Raw genomic sequence first — 16,583 nt, forward strand, 5'->3', positions numbered from 1 at the left:
TCCCTGCATGGAGCCTGCTTCTCCCTCTGCCTGTGTCTCTGCCTCTGTCTCTCTCTCTCTGTGTCTCTCATGAATAAATAAATTAAATCTGAAAGAAAGAAAGAAAGAAGAAGAAAGAAAGAAGAAAGAAAGAAAGAAAGAAAGAAAGAAAGAAAGAAAGAAAGAAAGAAAGAAAGAAAGACACAGAGATGAAAGAGAATAATGATAAGGGGTGTGTGTGCATGTGTGTATAGAAAAGGTGGAGATGGAGAAAATGCAGTATGTGTTTAAAATGGGGGCATCTGAGAAAAGGAGATGAGGATCCTTCGTATAGTTCTGACAACTTTCCTGTAAGTATGAAGTACTTCAAATTAAATTAATTTTTAAAAAAGTGATTAGTATGTGAAATACTCTAAACGGGGAGGCTGCCAATAACACTACAAATTAAAACTAAAGTGTTTAAAACAAAAAAAATCAGTCTAGTGCCCAACCTTTAGGACTATGCGTACAGAGAAATGTGAAGCAACAGGAGGCAAATCACTGTAAAACTAGTTTTCCTTTCATCTAGCACTAACAGTCCAGGAAAATGTTCCAATAAAGGAGAAAAAATAAAAATATTATATATATTTATAAGATAAATACCTTTTTTTTTTTTTTACCTGTTCTTTTATTCTCTAACCCATTTCTGCCCATTCTGGGCAGATTTTTGTTCCATATAATCCTATTAATCCTAATTTTACCCATAAATTTCCAAACTTTCCTCTCTCCAATTCAACTTGGCACCTATGAAATTATATCCTTAAAAAGACCTTGAACATTTTAAAAAAACATTCTTACTTGGGGGGTGCCTGGGTGGCTCAGTCAGTTAAGTGTCCAGACTCTTGATTTCAGCTCAGATTATGATCTCAGGGTCTCGAGATCAAGCCCTGCCTGGGGCTCCATGCTGGGCAGGGAGACTGCCTGAAATTCTCTCTCTCTCTCTTCCTCTGCCCACCCCCCCTCAAATAAATAAATCTTTAAACAAACAATTTTTAGTTGGGGGTAGTAAGTATGATCCTAGACACACAGGAACTGATAATGAGGAGACAAAAGATTATACCTCTTAAAATAATTACTGAAATTCACATCATTCTGGCTGTGAGAGATTTTATTAATAATTTCATTTAAAGAAGTCCTTCAGAGAAATCTAAAAGCCTAATAAAAACAGGACAGTTGGCCAATAATAAAGCCAATTCTAACCTCCTTGCCAGGTCATGGTCAATCATAAATCACATAGGCTCTTACCTTGGCTACCCTAAGTAACATTTCTCTTTCTTCTAAATCCTTTCTCTGTTTTTCCAATTGATCTAGCTTTTCGAGAAACTTGAGTTGTGATCTGGTATCACTAGACAGGATGTAATTTTCACTTGCCTGGAAAAAAAGAAAAAAAGAAAGTGTTACAATGATCCTAGGATTAAATACATTCTACATTAGGTATTATAAATCAGCTAACAACAATACCCATGTACATAGAGGGCTAAATTTTCAGAAGGTTATTGGTATTTCTGATGACACAAACAAAAAAGAACCTTAGTCATCCTTAAAAGTTGAGAGGTGATTAAGCATTTAAATTTCAGAGCTTTCCTAGTAGGCCACATTCAGAGGGGAAAAAAGAGAAGCCAAGTAGATCCTAACAATAGCAAATAGAAAGCAAGAAAGTGTACCATGTATCTATAGTCTAAATCTTTTCAGTTAAATTATTGTCCATCTCTGCAGACCTTAGTATGATTAATTAAATCTTAGGTCCGTGAAAGACAAAACCAAAACCCAAAAACTAATCACTTCACTAAAAAACTGACCAAAGATCAAAGTTATCAACCTTGTTTCCATTATTGTGTTGGTCTAACCTTGACAAGTGAGTACATCTTTAATCAAAACGCAATATAAGATAAAATAGCAAACATTTGAAATCCTAAGCCTTGTTTTGAGGATTCCTTTAAGCTATGAACTTGAGTAGAAATTATAGTCAAAGAAATTAAGTGTATATACAACTTAAAAATGAAAGCCATAATGAAGTATTTTTGTCTTAAGTCGCTTCATAAAATGATAAAATTTAGTGTCATTTATTCTGATATTCTAGAGTGTAAGACAGTGCTTTCCAATCTAAATATTTTGTAATTTTCTTCATCTGATATGACTACCTATCTTTACTCTCTAATACACATAAGATGAGGGGTTAGTGGTGGGCAATCTTCCCAATCAGCATTTAAGACATCCTGCCATCTAGTCATCTAAGTAATTCAGACATTCAAGCTATGGGATGGAGACTAGGGGAGACTGTATAATAGGAAAACTGAAATGTTTTTAAACATTTAGTCCAATAGTCAGTGCCTGGCTTAGAAACCATAGGTACAGCACCAATCCCATCTTTGTTTTATCCCATGCTTATGGCTGATTCAATTAACTGGGACCAAGAGATTTCATATGCCCGAGATTCCTTCTAAATTAAATTTTTATTGTTGGTATTTAACTAGATCAAAAGAGTATTACGTAGTATAACGAACAAGGATGTATTAGTGCTACTTATTTTAGTTCATGTTTAATACAAAATGAATTCTCAGATGCTTTTAAAGTTAAATAATATGATAGAATATGGAATACATTATAGACCAACCATGAGGCATAAACATAATAACCAGTGGTTTCTTAAATACTTCATCTCTACCATTTTTGTGCTCAGATACTCTGGAGATAGTTTACTGACAGAATTTAATTTTAAAAGGACAACAAATACTAAATTAAAAAGGGGCACAGACTTTCTAAAATTTAACCCAATCTCATCCCTGTGCTAAAATCGCTTCTTCTCCCAACTTGGGATACAAATGTATCTGGCTTAATGCATCTTTCCTTTATTTTTACAGACATTAAACAAATGAGTGCCTCCCCTATTCCTATTGATTCTCCAACCTTATTTAAACAGTAACTCCAATCTTAAAACATTGTTTCCTCTCTACCAAGCTGGCCTAACTGAAGTCTTTATGCACCACTAAATAGAGTGGTTTAACAATGAAAATGTAAGGAGTCAGACCAAATGATAACAAAGCAAATCAAGCAAATCCCATCTAAAGAAAGCATTACAGCCCCTTTCAACTAGAAAACACTGACGGGACACCTGGGTTGCTCAGTCAGTTGAGCACCTGTCTCTTGATTTTGGCTCAGGTCATGATCTCATGGTCCTGGGATTGAGCCCCGAGAGAGGTTCCACACTCAGCGGGGAGTCTGCTTGAGGATTCTCTCTCTCTTTATCCCTTTCACCTGCCAGCTTGCATGCATGTGTGTGTAAGTACATGCTCTCTCTCTAAAATAAAGCAATCTTAAAAAGAAAAAAGAAACACTGAAGCTTCTCTATAGCTACTGGTGTACAGAAGAAGACTGTAATATACCTTCAGTGGGAAAACACCTGGCACTAGATCAAAAGCTTTGTATCACACGTGTCACTTTCTACTTCTTTACTTAAATCTCAGTTTATGGACTATGATTAATTAGATAATTATATATAAACATGTGAAAGATTACCAAAAGTAAATGGATGTCAAATGGAAAGAGACGATGGAATTTTGCTTTTAATAAAAGTAAGCTCGCTTTTGTGAAATTCATGGGGTAAAATTTCCCACACTGTACAGACAAAAATAAATCCTATCAGGGATGAACTGAAATATAAGGACAGGGCTAAATTTGTGACACAATGATTATTATAATATCAAAGCCTACAAAATAAGTATAATTTTGAACTATATCCAAATATAACTAAATGATTATTTATTTGTTTAAAGAAGGATAATAATGTAGCTACAAATTCAGACAGTGGTATTAACTGTATTAAGGAATGAGTGGGGAAAGGCAGACTGGGGAAAATCAATCAAGATAGGCAGTGTACAGACAAAAAAGTTAAGGAAGTGTTAGCTTTTAAGTTAAGTTACTGAGGTTCCAGGTGGGGTAGATACTATGTATCATTTTGCCTAGGGCAACTAAATCCTTAGAACATATGCTATTGATATACAACAGAAGAATTCCATCTGAGATTTGGATGACACTCATAATAGTAAACCCTACTTGGAAAAATTCTCTTTCAAACTAAATTGTACAGTTACATTTTACATAGAAACTGCCCATTGTAAATAAAAGTTCACTCATTTATCTTTGAAAATACATGGCAATTGAGGTAGAAATAGGGGAGAATTCAGGTTTGAAAAATTTTAAAGACTTTTAAAAAGTTACAGTAAAAAGTTAAAAAAAAAATTTCCCTACATCCCAATACTGAAGGCAAACTGATTTTGAGTCAAACTAGATTATTACAAATTTAGGATGTTAATTGTGATCCCCAAAGTAACCACCAATAAAATATCTAAAAAAGTATACACAAAAGGAAATGAGAAGGGGACCCAAATAGTACGTAACAACAATAAAAATGAAACCAAAAAGGCAGTAATAACAGAAGTGGGGGGAGGGGGGGAGAAAAGCTACAAAGCATATAGAAAAATGGTGAAATAGCACTTTCCCCTTATCAATAATCACTTTACATGTAAATGGATTAAACTGCCCAATCAAAAGGTAGAGACTAACAGAATGCATAAAAGACTTGATCAACTACAAGTCTACAAGAGATTCACTTTGGATGAAAAGTCATGAATAAACTGGAAGTGAAGGATAGAAAAAAAATTTCATGCAAATAATCAAGGAAAATAGAAATGGCTACATTAATATCAGGTAAAATAAACTTTAAGTCAAATTGTTAAAAGAGATAGAGATACACAAGGGCGCCTGGGTAGCTTAGTTGGTTAAGTGTCCAACTCTTGATTACCACTCCAGTCATGATCTCAGGGTCATGTAATGGAGCCCTGTGGTGGGCTCTGTGCTAAGCGGAAAGTCTGCTTGAGATTGTTTCCTTCTCCTTCCCTCTGCTTTTCCTCTGACACTGGCATACACTCTCTATCTCTTAAAGAAATAAATCTTTAAAAGAGATAGAGAGATAAGCAAGGGCATGATATATTGACAAGAGTCAATTCACCAGGAAGATATACATACCAGACAATAGCACCCCCAAACATATGAAGTGAACATTGAGAGAACTAAAAAGAGAAATAGTTCTACAACAACAGTTCAAATGTCTTCAATATCTCTTCTAGACAGATCAAGAAGGAAATAGAGGACCTAACATTATAACCCAACTAGATCTACCAGACTTTTATGAACTTTTATTCCAGTTAACAATAGCAGAATACACATTCTGCTTAAGTGTACGTTGAACATTCTCTGAAAGGCAGCTATGCTCACCACTATACCACCAACGCCGGCTGAACATTCTCTGAGATCATACATTAGGCCACAAAACAAGCCTATATAAATTTAAATTGATCAAATCACAAAAGAATCTACTCTGCCCATATGGAATGAAGCTAGAAATCAACAATAAAAGAGAAATTGGAAATTTCACAAATATGTGGAAACTAAACAACATACTTTCAAACAACCAAAGGATCAAAGAAATCTCAAAGGAAATTAGAAAATACTTAGAAATAAATGAAAACAAAAACACATGTACCAAAACTTACAGAATGCAGTGAAAGCAGTGCTCAGAGGGAAATTTATAGCAGTAAATGCTTACATTAAAAAAGGAAGATCTCAAATCAGTAACCTACTTTTATACTTTAAGGAACTGAAGTAAAAAATGAAAGTGGGATCATTACTGCTGATCTTACAGAAATAAAAAGATTTTTGAAGAAAACACTATAAACAACTGTATGCTAACAAAACAGGACCTAGAAGAAATGGACTCTTTCTGAAAACACACAAAAAGAACTATTGATACTGTTTTTCCCCCATAGCTTTTTCTCCTGATGATCACTCATTTAAGTTGGTCCTGCATATTCTTATGAAGATTTATACAAGCGAAGACCTATAAGCAACTATCAATAGTTCTTCCAAAGTTCAAAATAAAGCAGAAAGGAGAGAAAATAGAATGATTCCTCCAGGGAACTTATGAGTGATACAGTAGCTGCTATTTCCCTGAGTTCCTTTTAACCTATGGCTAGGACATCGTGACAATGACCACTCTCACAAACTCAAAACCTTATAAGGTTATCCACATACCACACTGCACAATATTTGATCTAGCTATCAACATTTCTTGGTATAGGGGGAAAAGGTTATCTTTTTCTTTTTCATCACCTAATAAATTCGCTCTCCACTAAAACCATAATACAGATAAATCAAGTGCTTTCATCTTAATGATGGCAAGTGATTTGGTTCATACTACTAGAGACAAGACAGGCTATCCTTGCATTTAATTTGTTTAAAAAGCAGCCAATAATGATAGTGAGCAGCCCGACCATTAGCACTCAATACAATTATTTAATTTATTAAAAAGGACAACAATGCTAGCAGAGTACAGAGCACTGAAGAGAACAAAGCTATCCAACATTCTATTCTAATATATTCTCCTTCCCAATCAAAAGCTATAGAAGTCTCAGGCAGAACAGATGCGTATTTCAATCTACGCTGACACAGAACCTTTGGGTACAATTTTAAACTCTATGTTAATTTTGTCATGTAAGCATATCTAAATCAGGCAAATTAGGAGTGAAACTCTTGTCTACCAATATGGACTATGTCTCAACCATTTTCTTTAAACATATACTTCAAATATGCATCCATACCAAAAAACTACCTTTAACATGACAAAGAAGAAAGAGTTTGTACTTCTTTAACGATTTCCTTTACCTTGTAAGTTGTCATTCGATGCTGAGCAATTGTAGTCAGTTTTTCTAGAAGGCCTCGTAATCGCTCCTGTGTTGCATGGGAGATCAAGTTCACAGCATCAGAGTTAAGTTCTGTAATGTCATGCTTTTTACCTGTAGAAGCAGAGAAAATCCATTACGTGTTTTAGTAGTGGCTGATAATTGAAATAATTAGCACAGCAGGTATTCTGTTCCCCCTGGAAGTCATACCCATTATGAATAAAGGTTTGGAGATTATGATTTTCCTGGTAAAGTCACAACTTCAAAGATCTTAGACATTACATTAATAAAACCTAGCCTGAAGCCTCAGAAAATATAGACATTGTTTCACTTAGCCTCTAGAATCATTCTCCTTGCAAGGTCATTTATAGGACAAAGTTAATAAGAACACAAATCAAGTCTAGTGTTCAGGGAGGAAAATGGTAACTGCAGAAATTAGTGCCGTATTCTGTTAATTTTAGTAATTAAAAAAAATAGAAAATTACATTTTGCCCTGTTTGACACTGTTAACAATTTATGACATTTATTTCAATGAATTGAGACTGTGGGTCTGCTACTGCCTTGTCTACAAGACATGCCTACACTCCTTTTGTCCATTACCAATCATGCTTATTTTGCACTAACTCATGTTCTGATAAATTGACCTGGTAATTAATTTACAAGTTGAAATGGGGTCAAAGCTTCATCATTTCACTCATTCATTTTAATAAATTCTATTTCACTGTATCTCCCTTCATAGATAAACCAAACTTCTACTCTTCTTTCAGTTAACTAGGAAGAAAGACTCAGGAAAACAACTTGGGCCACATACCCAAAGGCAGAAGCTCATTTATAAAGCAACCTTATCAGTATTTAAATAGTAATTCCTCAGCTCAGTAAAACCACCTGTATCAACAGAGACCTAAATCTAAAGATATAATGAATTGTGTCATCTAATTTAAATGAGATTTTTAATAGTACTATTGTGCTTATTTTAAACAAACATATCAATTTGCTTTTGCACTCTCATCTGAAACATACTCATATACTCATCAAAATGGAATCAGTATAGCAAAAATAAGCTTTAATTATAAGCCCACAAATCTTAAATACATTCTTTGACATTATTCCATAATGAATGATAAACTTCAAAGTGTAGGCTATAGGATGTGAGGGCTATCTGGCTGTGACACCTGTCACTGCACTGATCAGCAGGGTGGATTCAGTCGATCTGGCTGCCAACATGAAGTCCCCTTCCTCTCCCACTCTTCCTCGTGCATCCCTCCCAAAGCTGTAAACTCCCTTGAAAAGAGAGACCTGTCTGGATAGAGGAAGGCCACTATAAGTCAAGTCAACTGATGAATAAAATCTAGTTGGCGCTTTTGAGCTTGTTATGTGATTTTATAAAACGTCTGTGTAATTTAATTTAGGTAATTAGCAAAAAAGGAAGAACACTCGCATATTTATTCTCCAATATTATTCAAAGATTTTTACAAGTTATTTATTTATTTATTCATGAGAGAATTTATTTGTTTACTTATTCATTCATTCATTCATTCATTCATTCATTCATTCATTCATTCATTCATGAGAGACAGAGAGAGAGAGAGAGGCAGAGACACAACACAGGCAGAGGGAGAAGCAGACTCCATGCAGGGAGCCCGATGCGGGACTCGATCCTGGGACTCCAGGATCATCCCCTGAGCCAATGTCAGGCACTAAACTGCTGAGCCACCCAGGGATCCCCACCAATATTATTCAAATAGAAAAATTTTTGCCCCAGATTTCTTCGGGTTAATTTATAGTTTCTGTTATTAAGGAATAGTCCTGGTTCTGAGCTGTTCTGTAAAGATGAAATTTTACTATAAATGGAAAACATTCTTAGAAATACTTAACTCTATTCACTCTATAGTTTGTTTTTTAAAAAGCACAGGTAATTCAGAGGAAGTTTTGCAATTTTCCATTATATTAAATGATAAATTTGTGCTTAATTATTAAGGACTGAAAACACCAAGTAGTTACACCCAGAATCCTCCTTGAAAGCAGAGGTTGGCAAACTAAATTTGGTCTCTTTTTATGTATAAAGTTTGATAGGAATACAGTCTTGCCTATTCGTTTATGTATTCTCTATGGCTGCCTTTGCAGTATAATGGAGTTGAGCAGTAATGACACAAACCACATGATCCACAAAGTGGTAAATCTTTACTATCTGGCCCTTTGTAGAAAAAAGTTGCCCATCCCTGTCCTAAATGATCAGACTGTTCTTTTAGTGCTAAAAACTTTCCTATCATAGAAACAAAGTTTAAGTCAAGCTAGAAATAAAATTTGTCAGGGGGTTGGGAACTGATAAAAAGTTAAGTATCTACTTCTACTCTACCAAAACTCTAGATAATTATATGGTTACATTGAGTCAATACCAGGAGTTTTTCAAACCATCACAGGAAAGTATCATGCTTGTACCAAAATTAAGGAATTGGCTCCTGTATAGTACACAATACATATGCAAAGAAGAAACTGAAAGAGAATAAGAGAGAGATGGAGGAAAGAAGGCAAAGGAGTGAAGAGGGAAGGGCTGGGAGAAAAGTCAAACAAAATGCAAACAAACAGCAAATATTTTATCCTCAGCTCCTCTGAATTCCTATTCTTTTGGACTGCTTGTAAATTTTAGTTTTTCATAAAAAAAAGAGAAAGATAACAGAGGGACTCCTGGGTGGCTCAGTCCGTTGACTGTCCAACAACCGATTTTGGGTCAGGTCATGATCTCAAGCCCCATTGTTGGTCTCAGTACAGTCGGCTTGAGATTCTCTCTCTGACCCTCTCCACACACTCTCACTTGCATGTGCTCTCAAATAAATAAATCTTAAAAAGAACGGTAACAGATACCCAAGTTACATCAGAAATGGAAAAAAAGGGAACCCTGGGTGGCGCAGCAGTTTAGCGCCTGCCTTTGGCCCAGGGCGCGATCCTGGAGACCTGGGATCGAATCCCACGTCGGGCTCCTGGTGCATGGAGCCTGCTTCTCCCTCTGCCTGTGTCTCTGCCTCTCTCTCTCTCTCTGTGACTATTATAAATAAATAAAAAATTAAAAAAAAAAAAAGAAAAGGAAAAAAAAAAGGATGCCTGGGTGGCTCAGCGGTTGGGCGTCTGCCTTCGGCTCAGGGCATGATCCCTGGATCCGGGATCAAGTCCCGCATGGGGCTCCCTGCGAGAAACCTGCTTCTCCCTCTGCCTGTGCCTCCGCCTCTCTCTCTCTCTCTTTGGGCTCCTGAGAGAAGCCTGCTTCTCCCTCTGCCTGTGCCTCTGTCTCTCTCTCTGTGTCTCTCATGAATAAATAAATAAATCTTAAAGGAAAAAAATGATAATCTGTATAGTACATAGTAGGAGCTCAAACATTTTATTATTTTGTGAAACAGATTTCAAATATGTAATAGTAATATACTTTGTAGTCCTTAAAAATACTATGGGTGTAAATCAGAAATCAGAAACCTTCACATTTTTGAGATAGGGCTTCAATATAAAATATAAAGATCCTTACTAAAGTATACTCAAAGGTCACAAGTATTGACCTCCCAAATTTGATATGAGTGATGAAGAAGGTACTCCAAGAAGTCCCAGGGTTAGGACCATGAAATTAGATCATTTACATGCAATAATCTTTCTTCAAACTGTCTTGTTTTTCAGTCAATCGGGGAAGAATGTAGTCTTTCATGTTACTGCAAGTTTGGTATTAAATAACAACAAAAAAGCTGTATGGTTCCAGAACAAAACTGGAGTATACTCTCCCATTTCCTTCTACATACTGCAGCTACTGAGTAACTACTTGGGGACCTAGGGAGAAATCCGATATTTTAATTTAGTTCTTTTAAGGTAAGGATGAGTTTGAATTTCAGAGTTGAGAGAAGGTAAAAAGGGACTATTTCTATATTTCATAGTACTTGGCAGTTTCTGGAATTCATAAACATGAATTTTTAACGTATACAAATATGTGTAGTCCAACCAAGAAAGGAACAGGACAGAAAAAAATAGTATATTTTTTTGGATGCTTAAAATATTAACTTCTATTATCTAAACCAGAAACCATAAGTTATGATTTGTTATGTTAATAGTTTTTAAAATGAAATACTTCTTTCTGTAATACCCATGAAATCCCAATTATTTCCAGAGCCTTATTTAAGCCCCAGAGTTTCAGGAAAACCAACTCAGGCTGCCTCTTTTGATAACACTTTCCCTGGAACAGACCGTCCTCTTAGGTCAATAATCTTAAGTCTGCACTTACCAATGTCTAAAATTCTCTTTTGCAGAGCTCCAATGAAAAGAAATGGTTCATCTTTACATGATTGTACAAGTGTGCCAACCAATTCAGAATTTGTTGCTAAGATGCAGGCATTTTCTTCACTGAGGTTGACTCCTGCCATGGAAGTCACATCATTGATGTCATCTTCATCTCTAAGCAAAAGAAAAGATAACTTTTTGGTGTAGTGGTGGCTGACATGTATATGAATGATTTAAGAGAACAAGGAATTATAGATCTCCTCTTATAACTAAAGATATCATTTTACTCAATTCATCCAAGCAAGAGAACTGAAGAATAGTTATCCTCCCCTGAAAGTCTTTAAAAATTAATTGGTGTGTCTAACCATCAGCATACATTTAATATCAAGAGATGAATCAGAAGCAACTTTGTCTTCTAGTGCCCATCTCTCCATCTTTCAGTTTAGTAAATGGATACACCAACAGGGACTTGTAGGTTAAACTAAGTTATCGACAAATGCCCTGCAATGAGAGACAAGAAATGAAAACAGTCTTCTTTGTTTTCATCCAAGATGATCAAAAGCCCATCAGATTTCCCTAGTACACTCTACTGTTCCACTGAGGAGCAGAAATTCACTGATCCTGAAAGGTCCTTACCCACACAAAGATCCTTGAGAAGAAGCTTTCCTGACTAGCTATTCTGAAACCAAATGGTTAAAACTAGTTTTGATTTTCTGCTGCAGACTTTTGGTGTGTTCCATTGTACCAATTAAATTCATTAAACCACATCCTCAAGCAAATGGCTGCAAAGGGTCTACATCTAAAATTACACAGGACACAAACATACACACTAACATGACATATATATAAAACACAAAATATGTTTCAGCTCTTTGCAGTGTACCAGCAAAATTAAATAGTTGTTTTTATCCGACAGGATTGCTATATGGCTACAGTGCAAAGAAGAGTATATATGTTTAAGGGTAGAGAAGAGAGAGAGAAAAGAAATATGAAAACTCCCTCACAGAATCCTTACCACCATATGTAATAATAACCATGTTACCGATCATAACTCACCTACCAATGCATAACATAATTTACACAAACATGATTATATGAAAAAAATGTTGCTTCTCTTTATTGCATGGGCCAAATGGTATATCATGTGGTCTCATGTCAATGGATTTAAATTATGAAACTCCCTGTGGTAATGCATTTGTGCATGAGAAAGGGAAATAAATTATAATTGTCAAGCACACAAGAAATGAAGGCCTCTGTTGTTCCATTTTAAAAAGTAACACATTAGGGGTGAGGGGGAAAGAGCCCATGCTCAAACATATATAAGAGATTAAAACAAACAAACAAACAGCAACCCCCCCCAAACCACAAAATAAAAAACAAAAACCTAAGTAAAAGAAAGGAGGAGCTAGACACAGCAGTTGAAAGTAAAGAGATAGAACAATGATCTTATGATCTGAACAGCAGATTTAAAAGCCTAACATTTAAAGGTCTTTACAAAGGGAAAAAGAAAAAAAAATTAAATTTAGTTATTTCAAACCAAATAAAACATGCAATATAAACAAAGTATATCAAAATGGTTGGACTCCACCTTATCAAATGTCACAGAGGTATTGTCAGAAGTATGGATGCTTAAAATGGTTCTAAGAATCATTTTACCACCTACATAAAGTATTTCCAGAAACATCTAAACATGTAAACATCTGAAGTGTAAGAATGGTAAAAACCATAAACCCAAAGATGGACCAAGATCCAAGTAAAAAATAAAAGGTCTGATTAAAAAAATATTTTAAAAAACATGTCTCAAGGGTGCCTGGTGGGCTGAGTTGGTAGAGCATGTGACTCTTGATCTTGGGGTTGAGTTGGAGTCCTATGTTGGGGGCAGAGATTAGTTTAACGCCCCCCCCCCCAAAATCCACCAAATATCACAAGAGAATGAAAAGACAAGCCACAGACTAGGAGGAAATATCTGCAAAAGACATCAGATAAAGGACTGTTATCCACAATATATGAAGAATTCTTAAATCCAACAATAAGAAAACAAACCAACCAATTAAAAAATGGGCCAAAGACCTAATAGATGCCTCATCAAAGAAGATGTACAGATGGCAAATAAGCATATGAAAAGATGTCCCACATCCTTGTCATCAGAGAAATACGAATTAAAATGAGAAACCACTATACATACACCTATTAGAAAGGCCAAAATCCCAAACACTGACAACATCAAATGCTGATGAGGATGTGGAGCAAGAGGAACTCTTGTTCACTGCTGGTAGTAATGCAAAAACAGTACAGCTACTTTGGAAGACAATTTGGCAGTTTATTAGAGAACTAAACATACTTGTACTGTACAGTCCAGCAATCACATTCATTGGTATTTACTCAAAAGACCTGGAAATTAATGTCCACACAAAAACTTGCACACAGATGTTTAGAGCAGCTTCAGAGATAATTGACAAAACTGACAAAACGTGGAAACAATCAAGATGTCTGTTAGTAGCTGAGCGTATAAATCAACGGTGGTACATCCAAACAATGAAGTATTATTGAGTGCTAAGAAGAACTGAGATGTCCACACCATGAAAAGACACAGAGGGGAACTTAAATGCAAATTATTAAATGAAAGAAGTAATCTGAAAATGTTACATACTGTATGATTCCAACTACATGGCATTCAGGAAAAGGCACACTATGGAGACAGTACAAAGACCAATGGTGGGCAGCCCGGGTGGCTCAGCAGTTTAGCGCCGCCTTCGGCCCAGGGCCTGATCCTGGAGACCCAGAATCGAGTCCCACGTCGGGCTCCCTGTGTGGAGCCTGCTTCTCCCTCCGCCTGACTCTGCCTCTCTCTCTCTGTCTCTCTGAATAAATTAAAAAAAAAAAAATCTTAAAAAAAAAAAAAAAAGAGACCAATGGTTGCCAGGAATTGGCAGGGAAGGAGGGATGAATAGGCAGAACAGAGAGAATTTTTAGGGCAATGTAACTTCTCAGTAGGATACTATGCTGTTGGATACACATCATTATACGTTTGGTTTTTTTAAAAAATATTTATTTGGGAGAGAGAGAGAGAGAGAGAGAAAAGAAGAAGAAGAAGAAGAAGAAGAGGAGGAGGAAGAAGAGGAAGAAGAAGAAGAAGAAGAAGGGGGAGGGGCATCGGGAGAGGGAAAGGGGAAGCAGAGTCTCTGCTGAGTATGGAGCCTGATACAGGACTAGATCTCACAATCCTGAGGTCATGACCTGAGCCAAAACCAACAGGTGGATGCTTAACCAACTGAGCTACCCAGACGCCCTTCATTATACATTTGTTAAAACCCATAGAATGTACTACACCAGTAGCAAACCGTAAGCCACAGGCTTAATGACTTGTCAATGCAGGTCTGTCAACCGTAACAAATGGATCACTCTGGTGGGGGATGTTGATAATGAGAGAGGCTATGCATGTGTGCATTTAGGAGGGACTCTCTGTATCTTCCAATCAATTTTGCTATAAACTTAACCTGCTTTGCAAACAAAACTTATCCAAAAAAAAAAAAAGAAAAAAGTCACCTATATATCAATGCAGAGCCAGTTTATTCCAAAACAGAAACCTAACCAGTTATTTACTTAATGTCCTTAGGATTCAAATTTTTCCTTTAAAAAATGGGTAACTCAGATTAGGTGCTTTCTAAGGTCCTTCTCAGTTACTTAAAAGAATGAGGCAGCTCTCTTTGATCTGATATAGAACAATTGCCAAGGTGTACTATGAAGTAGGGAAAAAAATGAGGTAGAAAAGAGACTGTCCTTTGGGGAGAAAAAAAGATACACACACATGCATGTATGCATATGGGCATAACATATCTCTGGAAAGATACATGAAAAATTCTCCTCCGGAGAGGGAAATAGGGAAGTGGGATACCATAGTGTATTCTTTTTTACCTTTTGAATGTTGTACTATATACATGGATTACCCGATCAAAATTATTAATGATATTTTAAAAATAGTAAATAAATATTCAGGAAAAGATAACTGGAAGTAAAAAATATGAAGTTTAGACATATAACCCCAATATTCCCTTAAAAAGAAAATCAGAATTGTTTAAGATATGCAAAAAATAGCTTTACACACATAGTTACAATCTCAGTGTGTCAGGTACATAGGCCTTATAAACTGCAACTTGGTTCCATAGGAGGGTTCCTGCATAACCCCTGTTGAGATCTCCCACACAGGCTGGAGAGACCAGTATCCAGCATACTTACTACCAGCACTTAGCATAGTACTAAAATTGAACAGAATTCATCAATGAGATAGTCCCATGTTTTTAAGACTCTTCTTGTAGCCCTTCTCTGAAATAAGGAAGGAACTAACTAACTGCCCAATAAGATTTGTTCTTTCCTTCCTTCCCTCCTCCTATTTGGCCCTAAGCTGAACACAGCTCCCTCTAGTACAGCTGTCAGTTGCTATGGTTACAAAGGGCAGCAGGAATAGACGAAGACCCCTACTGAGGGAAGAGGAAAAGGTGACACAATATATAGCACCCAAGCCACTTAAAACTTCCTCTAAGAAAGGAGGCAGACTGAAGAAAAGTCAACACAGTGCGATAGCAGCAATATCAATAAGGCTAAGATAGGTCAAGACAGTATTAAAGGCTTTGATGTTGAAGCATAGTTGTGATTCTAGGTTGGCTTTATTTCTAAAGGAGAAGAAAATGAGAGCCCCCAAACTACATCTTCAAGTCTTCTGGTCTAACGCAGTGTCTTTTGAGGAAGATACTGTGCAAAATAATCTGTTTTATTTTTAAAAGATAAAAAGGAAATTTAATAATGCCTTATAGATAAAGCTTTCCAATTCAAGATTCTGTGAGGTGTAATAAGTTACTGTGTAAAAATTTAAAAAGCATTACCCAATTATCATTAATGTCTTGCATTCTGGCTTCTAAAACTGATTTTAGCTTTTGATAAAGCTGTCCACTGCTTATGTCTGACTTCTTAAATCTCTTCCACCCTCTTAAGGTCTGAACAGTCCCAGACCGGTTCTTCTAAAGTACAGGGAATCATATTTTTTTCCTATTCCAAACCTCTTTTGTTTCCAGGAACTTAATCTGATGTTCAAGGTTTTCCAGGTAATGGCCTTAACTTAGCACTCTTCTCTCCCATTACTCACTATCACACAGCTCCTACTGATTCTGGCCTTTGCTCAGGCCATTCCCCCTTTCCAGTTCTCATCTTCAAACTCTGGCTCTAATGTCTTTCCGTAACTTGAGCTATAGCCCAGTTCTGTTTCAAATGCCTAATTTAGAAATACTGGTTTAATTTGTTTTTACATTTTTCTTTTCATGCTTTTTTTTCCCCTTTGTTTTTATACTTTTAAAGCATTTGTCCAATTGCTACAAATTTTCAACTTCTGAGAGCATGTTGTATCTATTATGGTAGGTTTTACTCTGTCTTCCATTAAAGTTTCTCTTAAACTCCAACTAGACTTATTTTATTGATTATATTCAATAAATATATTAAATTAGTAAAGATATCATCTTCATCTCTATTATTCCTAGCACAGTAGTATATAAATGGTAAATAATTGAGGAATTTCCATGTGTTCAG

The 16,583-nt window shown here is 36.0% G+C and overlaps 1 protein-coding gene across 1 annotated transcript in view; it reads right to left on the minus strand.

Annotated features, from left to right (window-relative positions):
* TAF4B (TATA-box binding protein associated factor 4b) overlaps window positions 1–16,583 on the minus strand; it is a 126,317-nt gene that overhangs the window by 49,503 nt on the left and 60,231 nt on the right. Inside the window, exons 10-12 of the mRNA XM_025429265.3 lie at window positions 11,011–11,180; window positions 6,739–6,869; window positions 1,264–1,389 (exon numbers count right to left, since the gene is read on the minus strand). Coding sequence (XP_025285050.1) covers window positions 1,264–1,389; window positions 6,739–6,869; window positions 11,011–11,180 — 427 coding nt within the window. The remainder of the gene's footprint in view (window positions 1–1,263; window positions 1,390–6,738; window positions 6,870–11,010; window positions 11,181–16,583) is intronic.

The sequence above is a fragment of the Canis lupus genome, chromosome 7, assembly GCF_003254725.2.
Source record: "Canis lupus dingo isolate Sandy chromosome 7, ASM325472v2, whole genome shotgun sequence".
NCBI classification, from domain to species: Eukaryota; Metazoa; Chordata; class Mammalia; order Carnivora; family Canidae; genus Canis; species Canis lupus.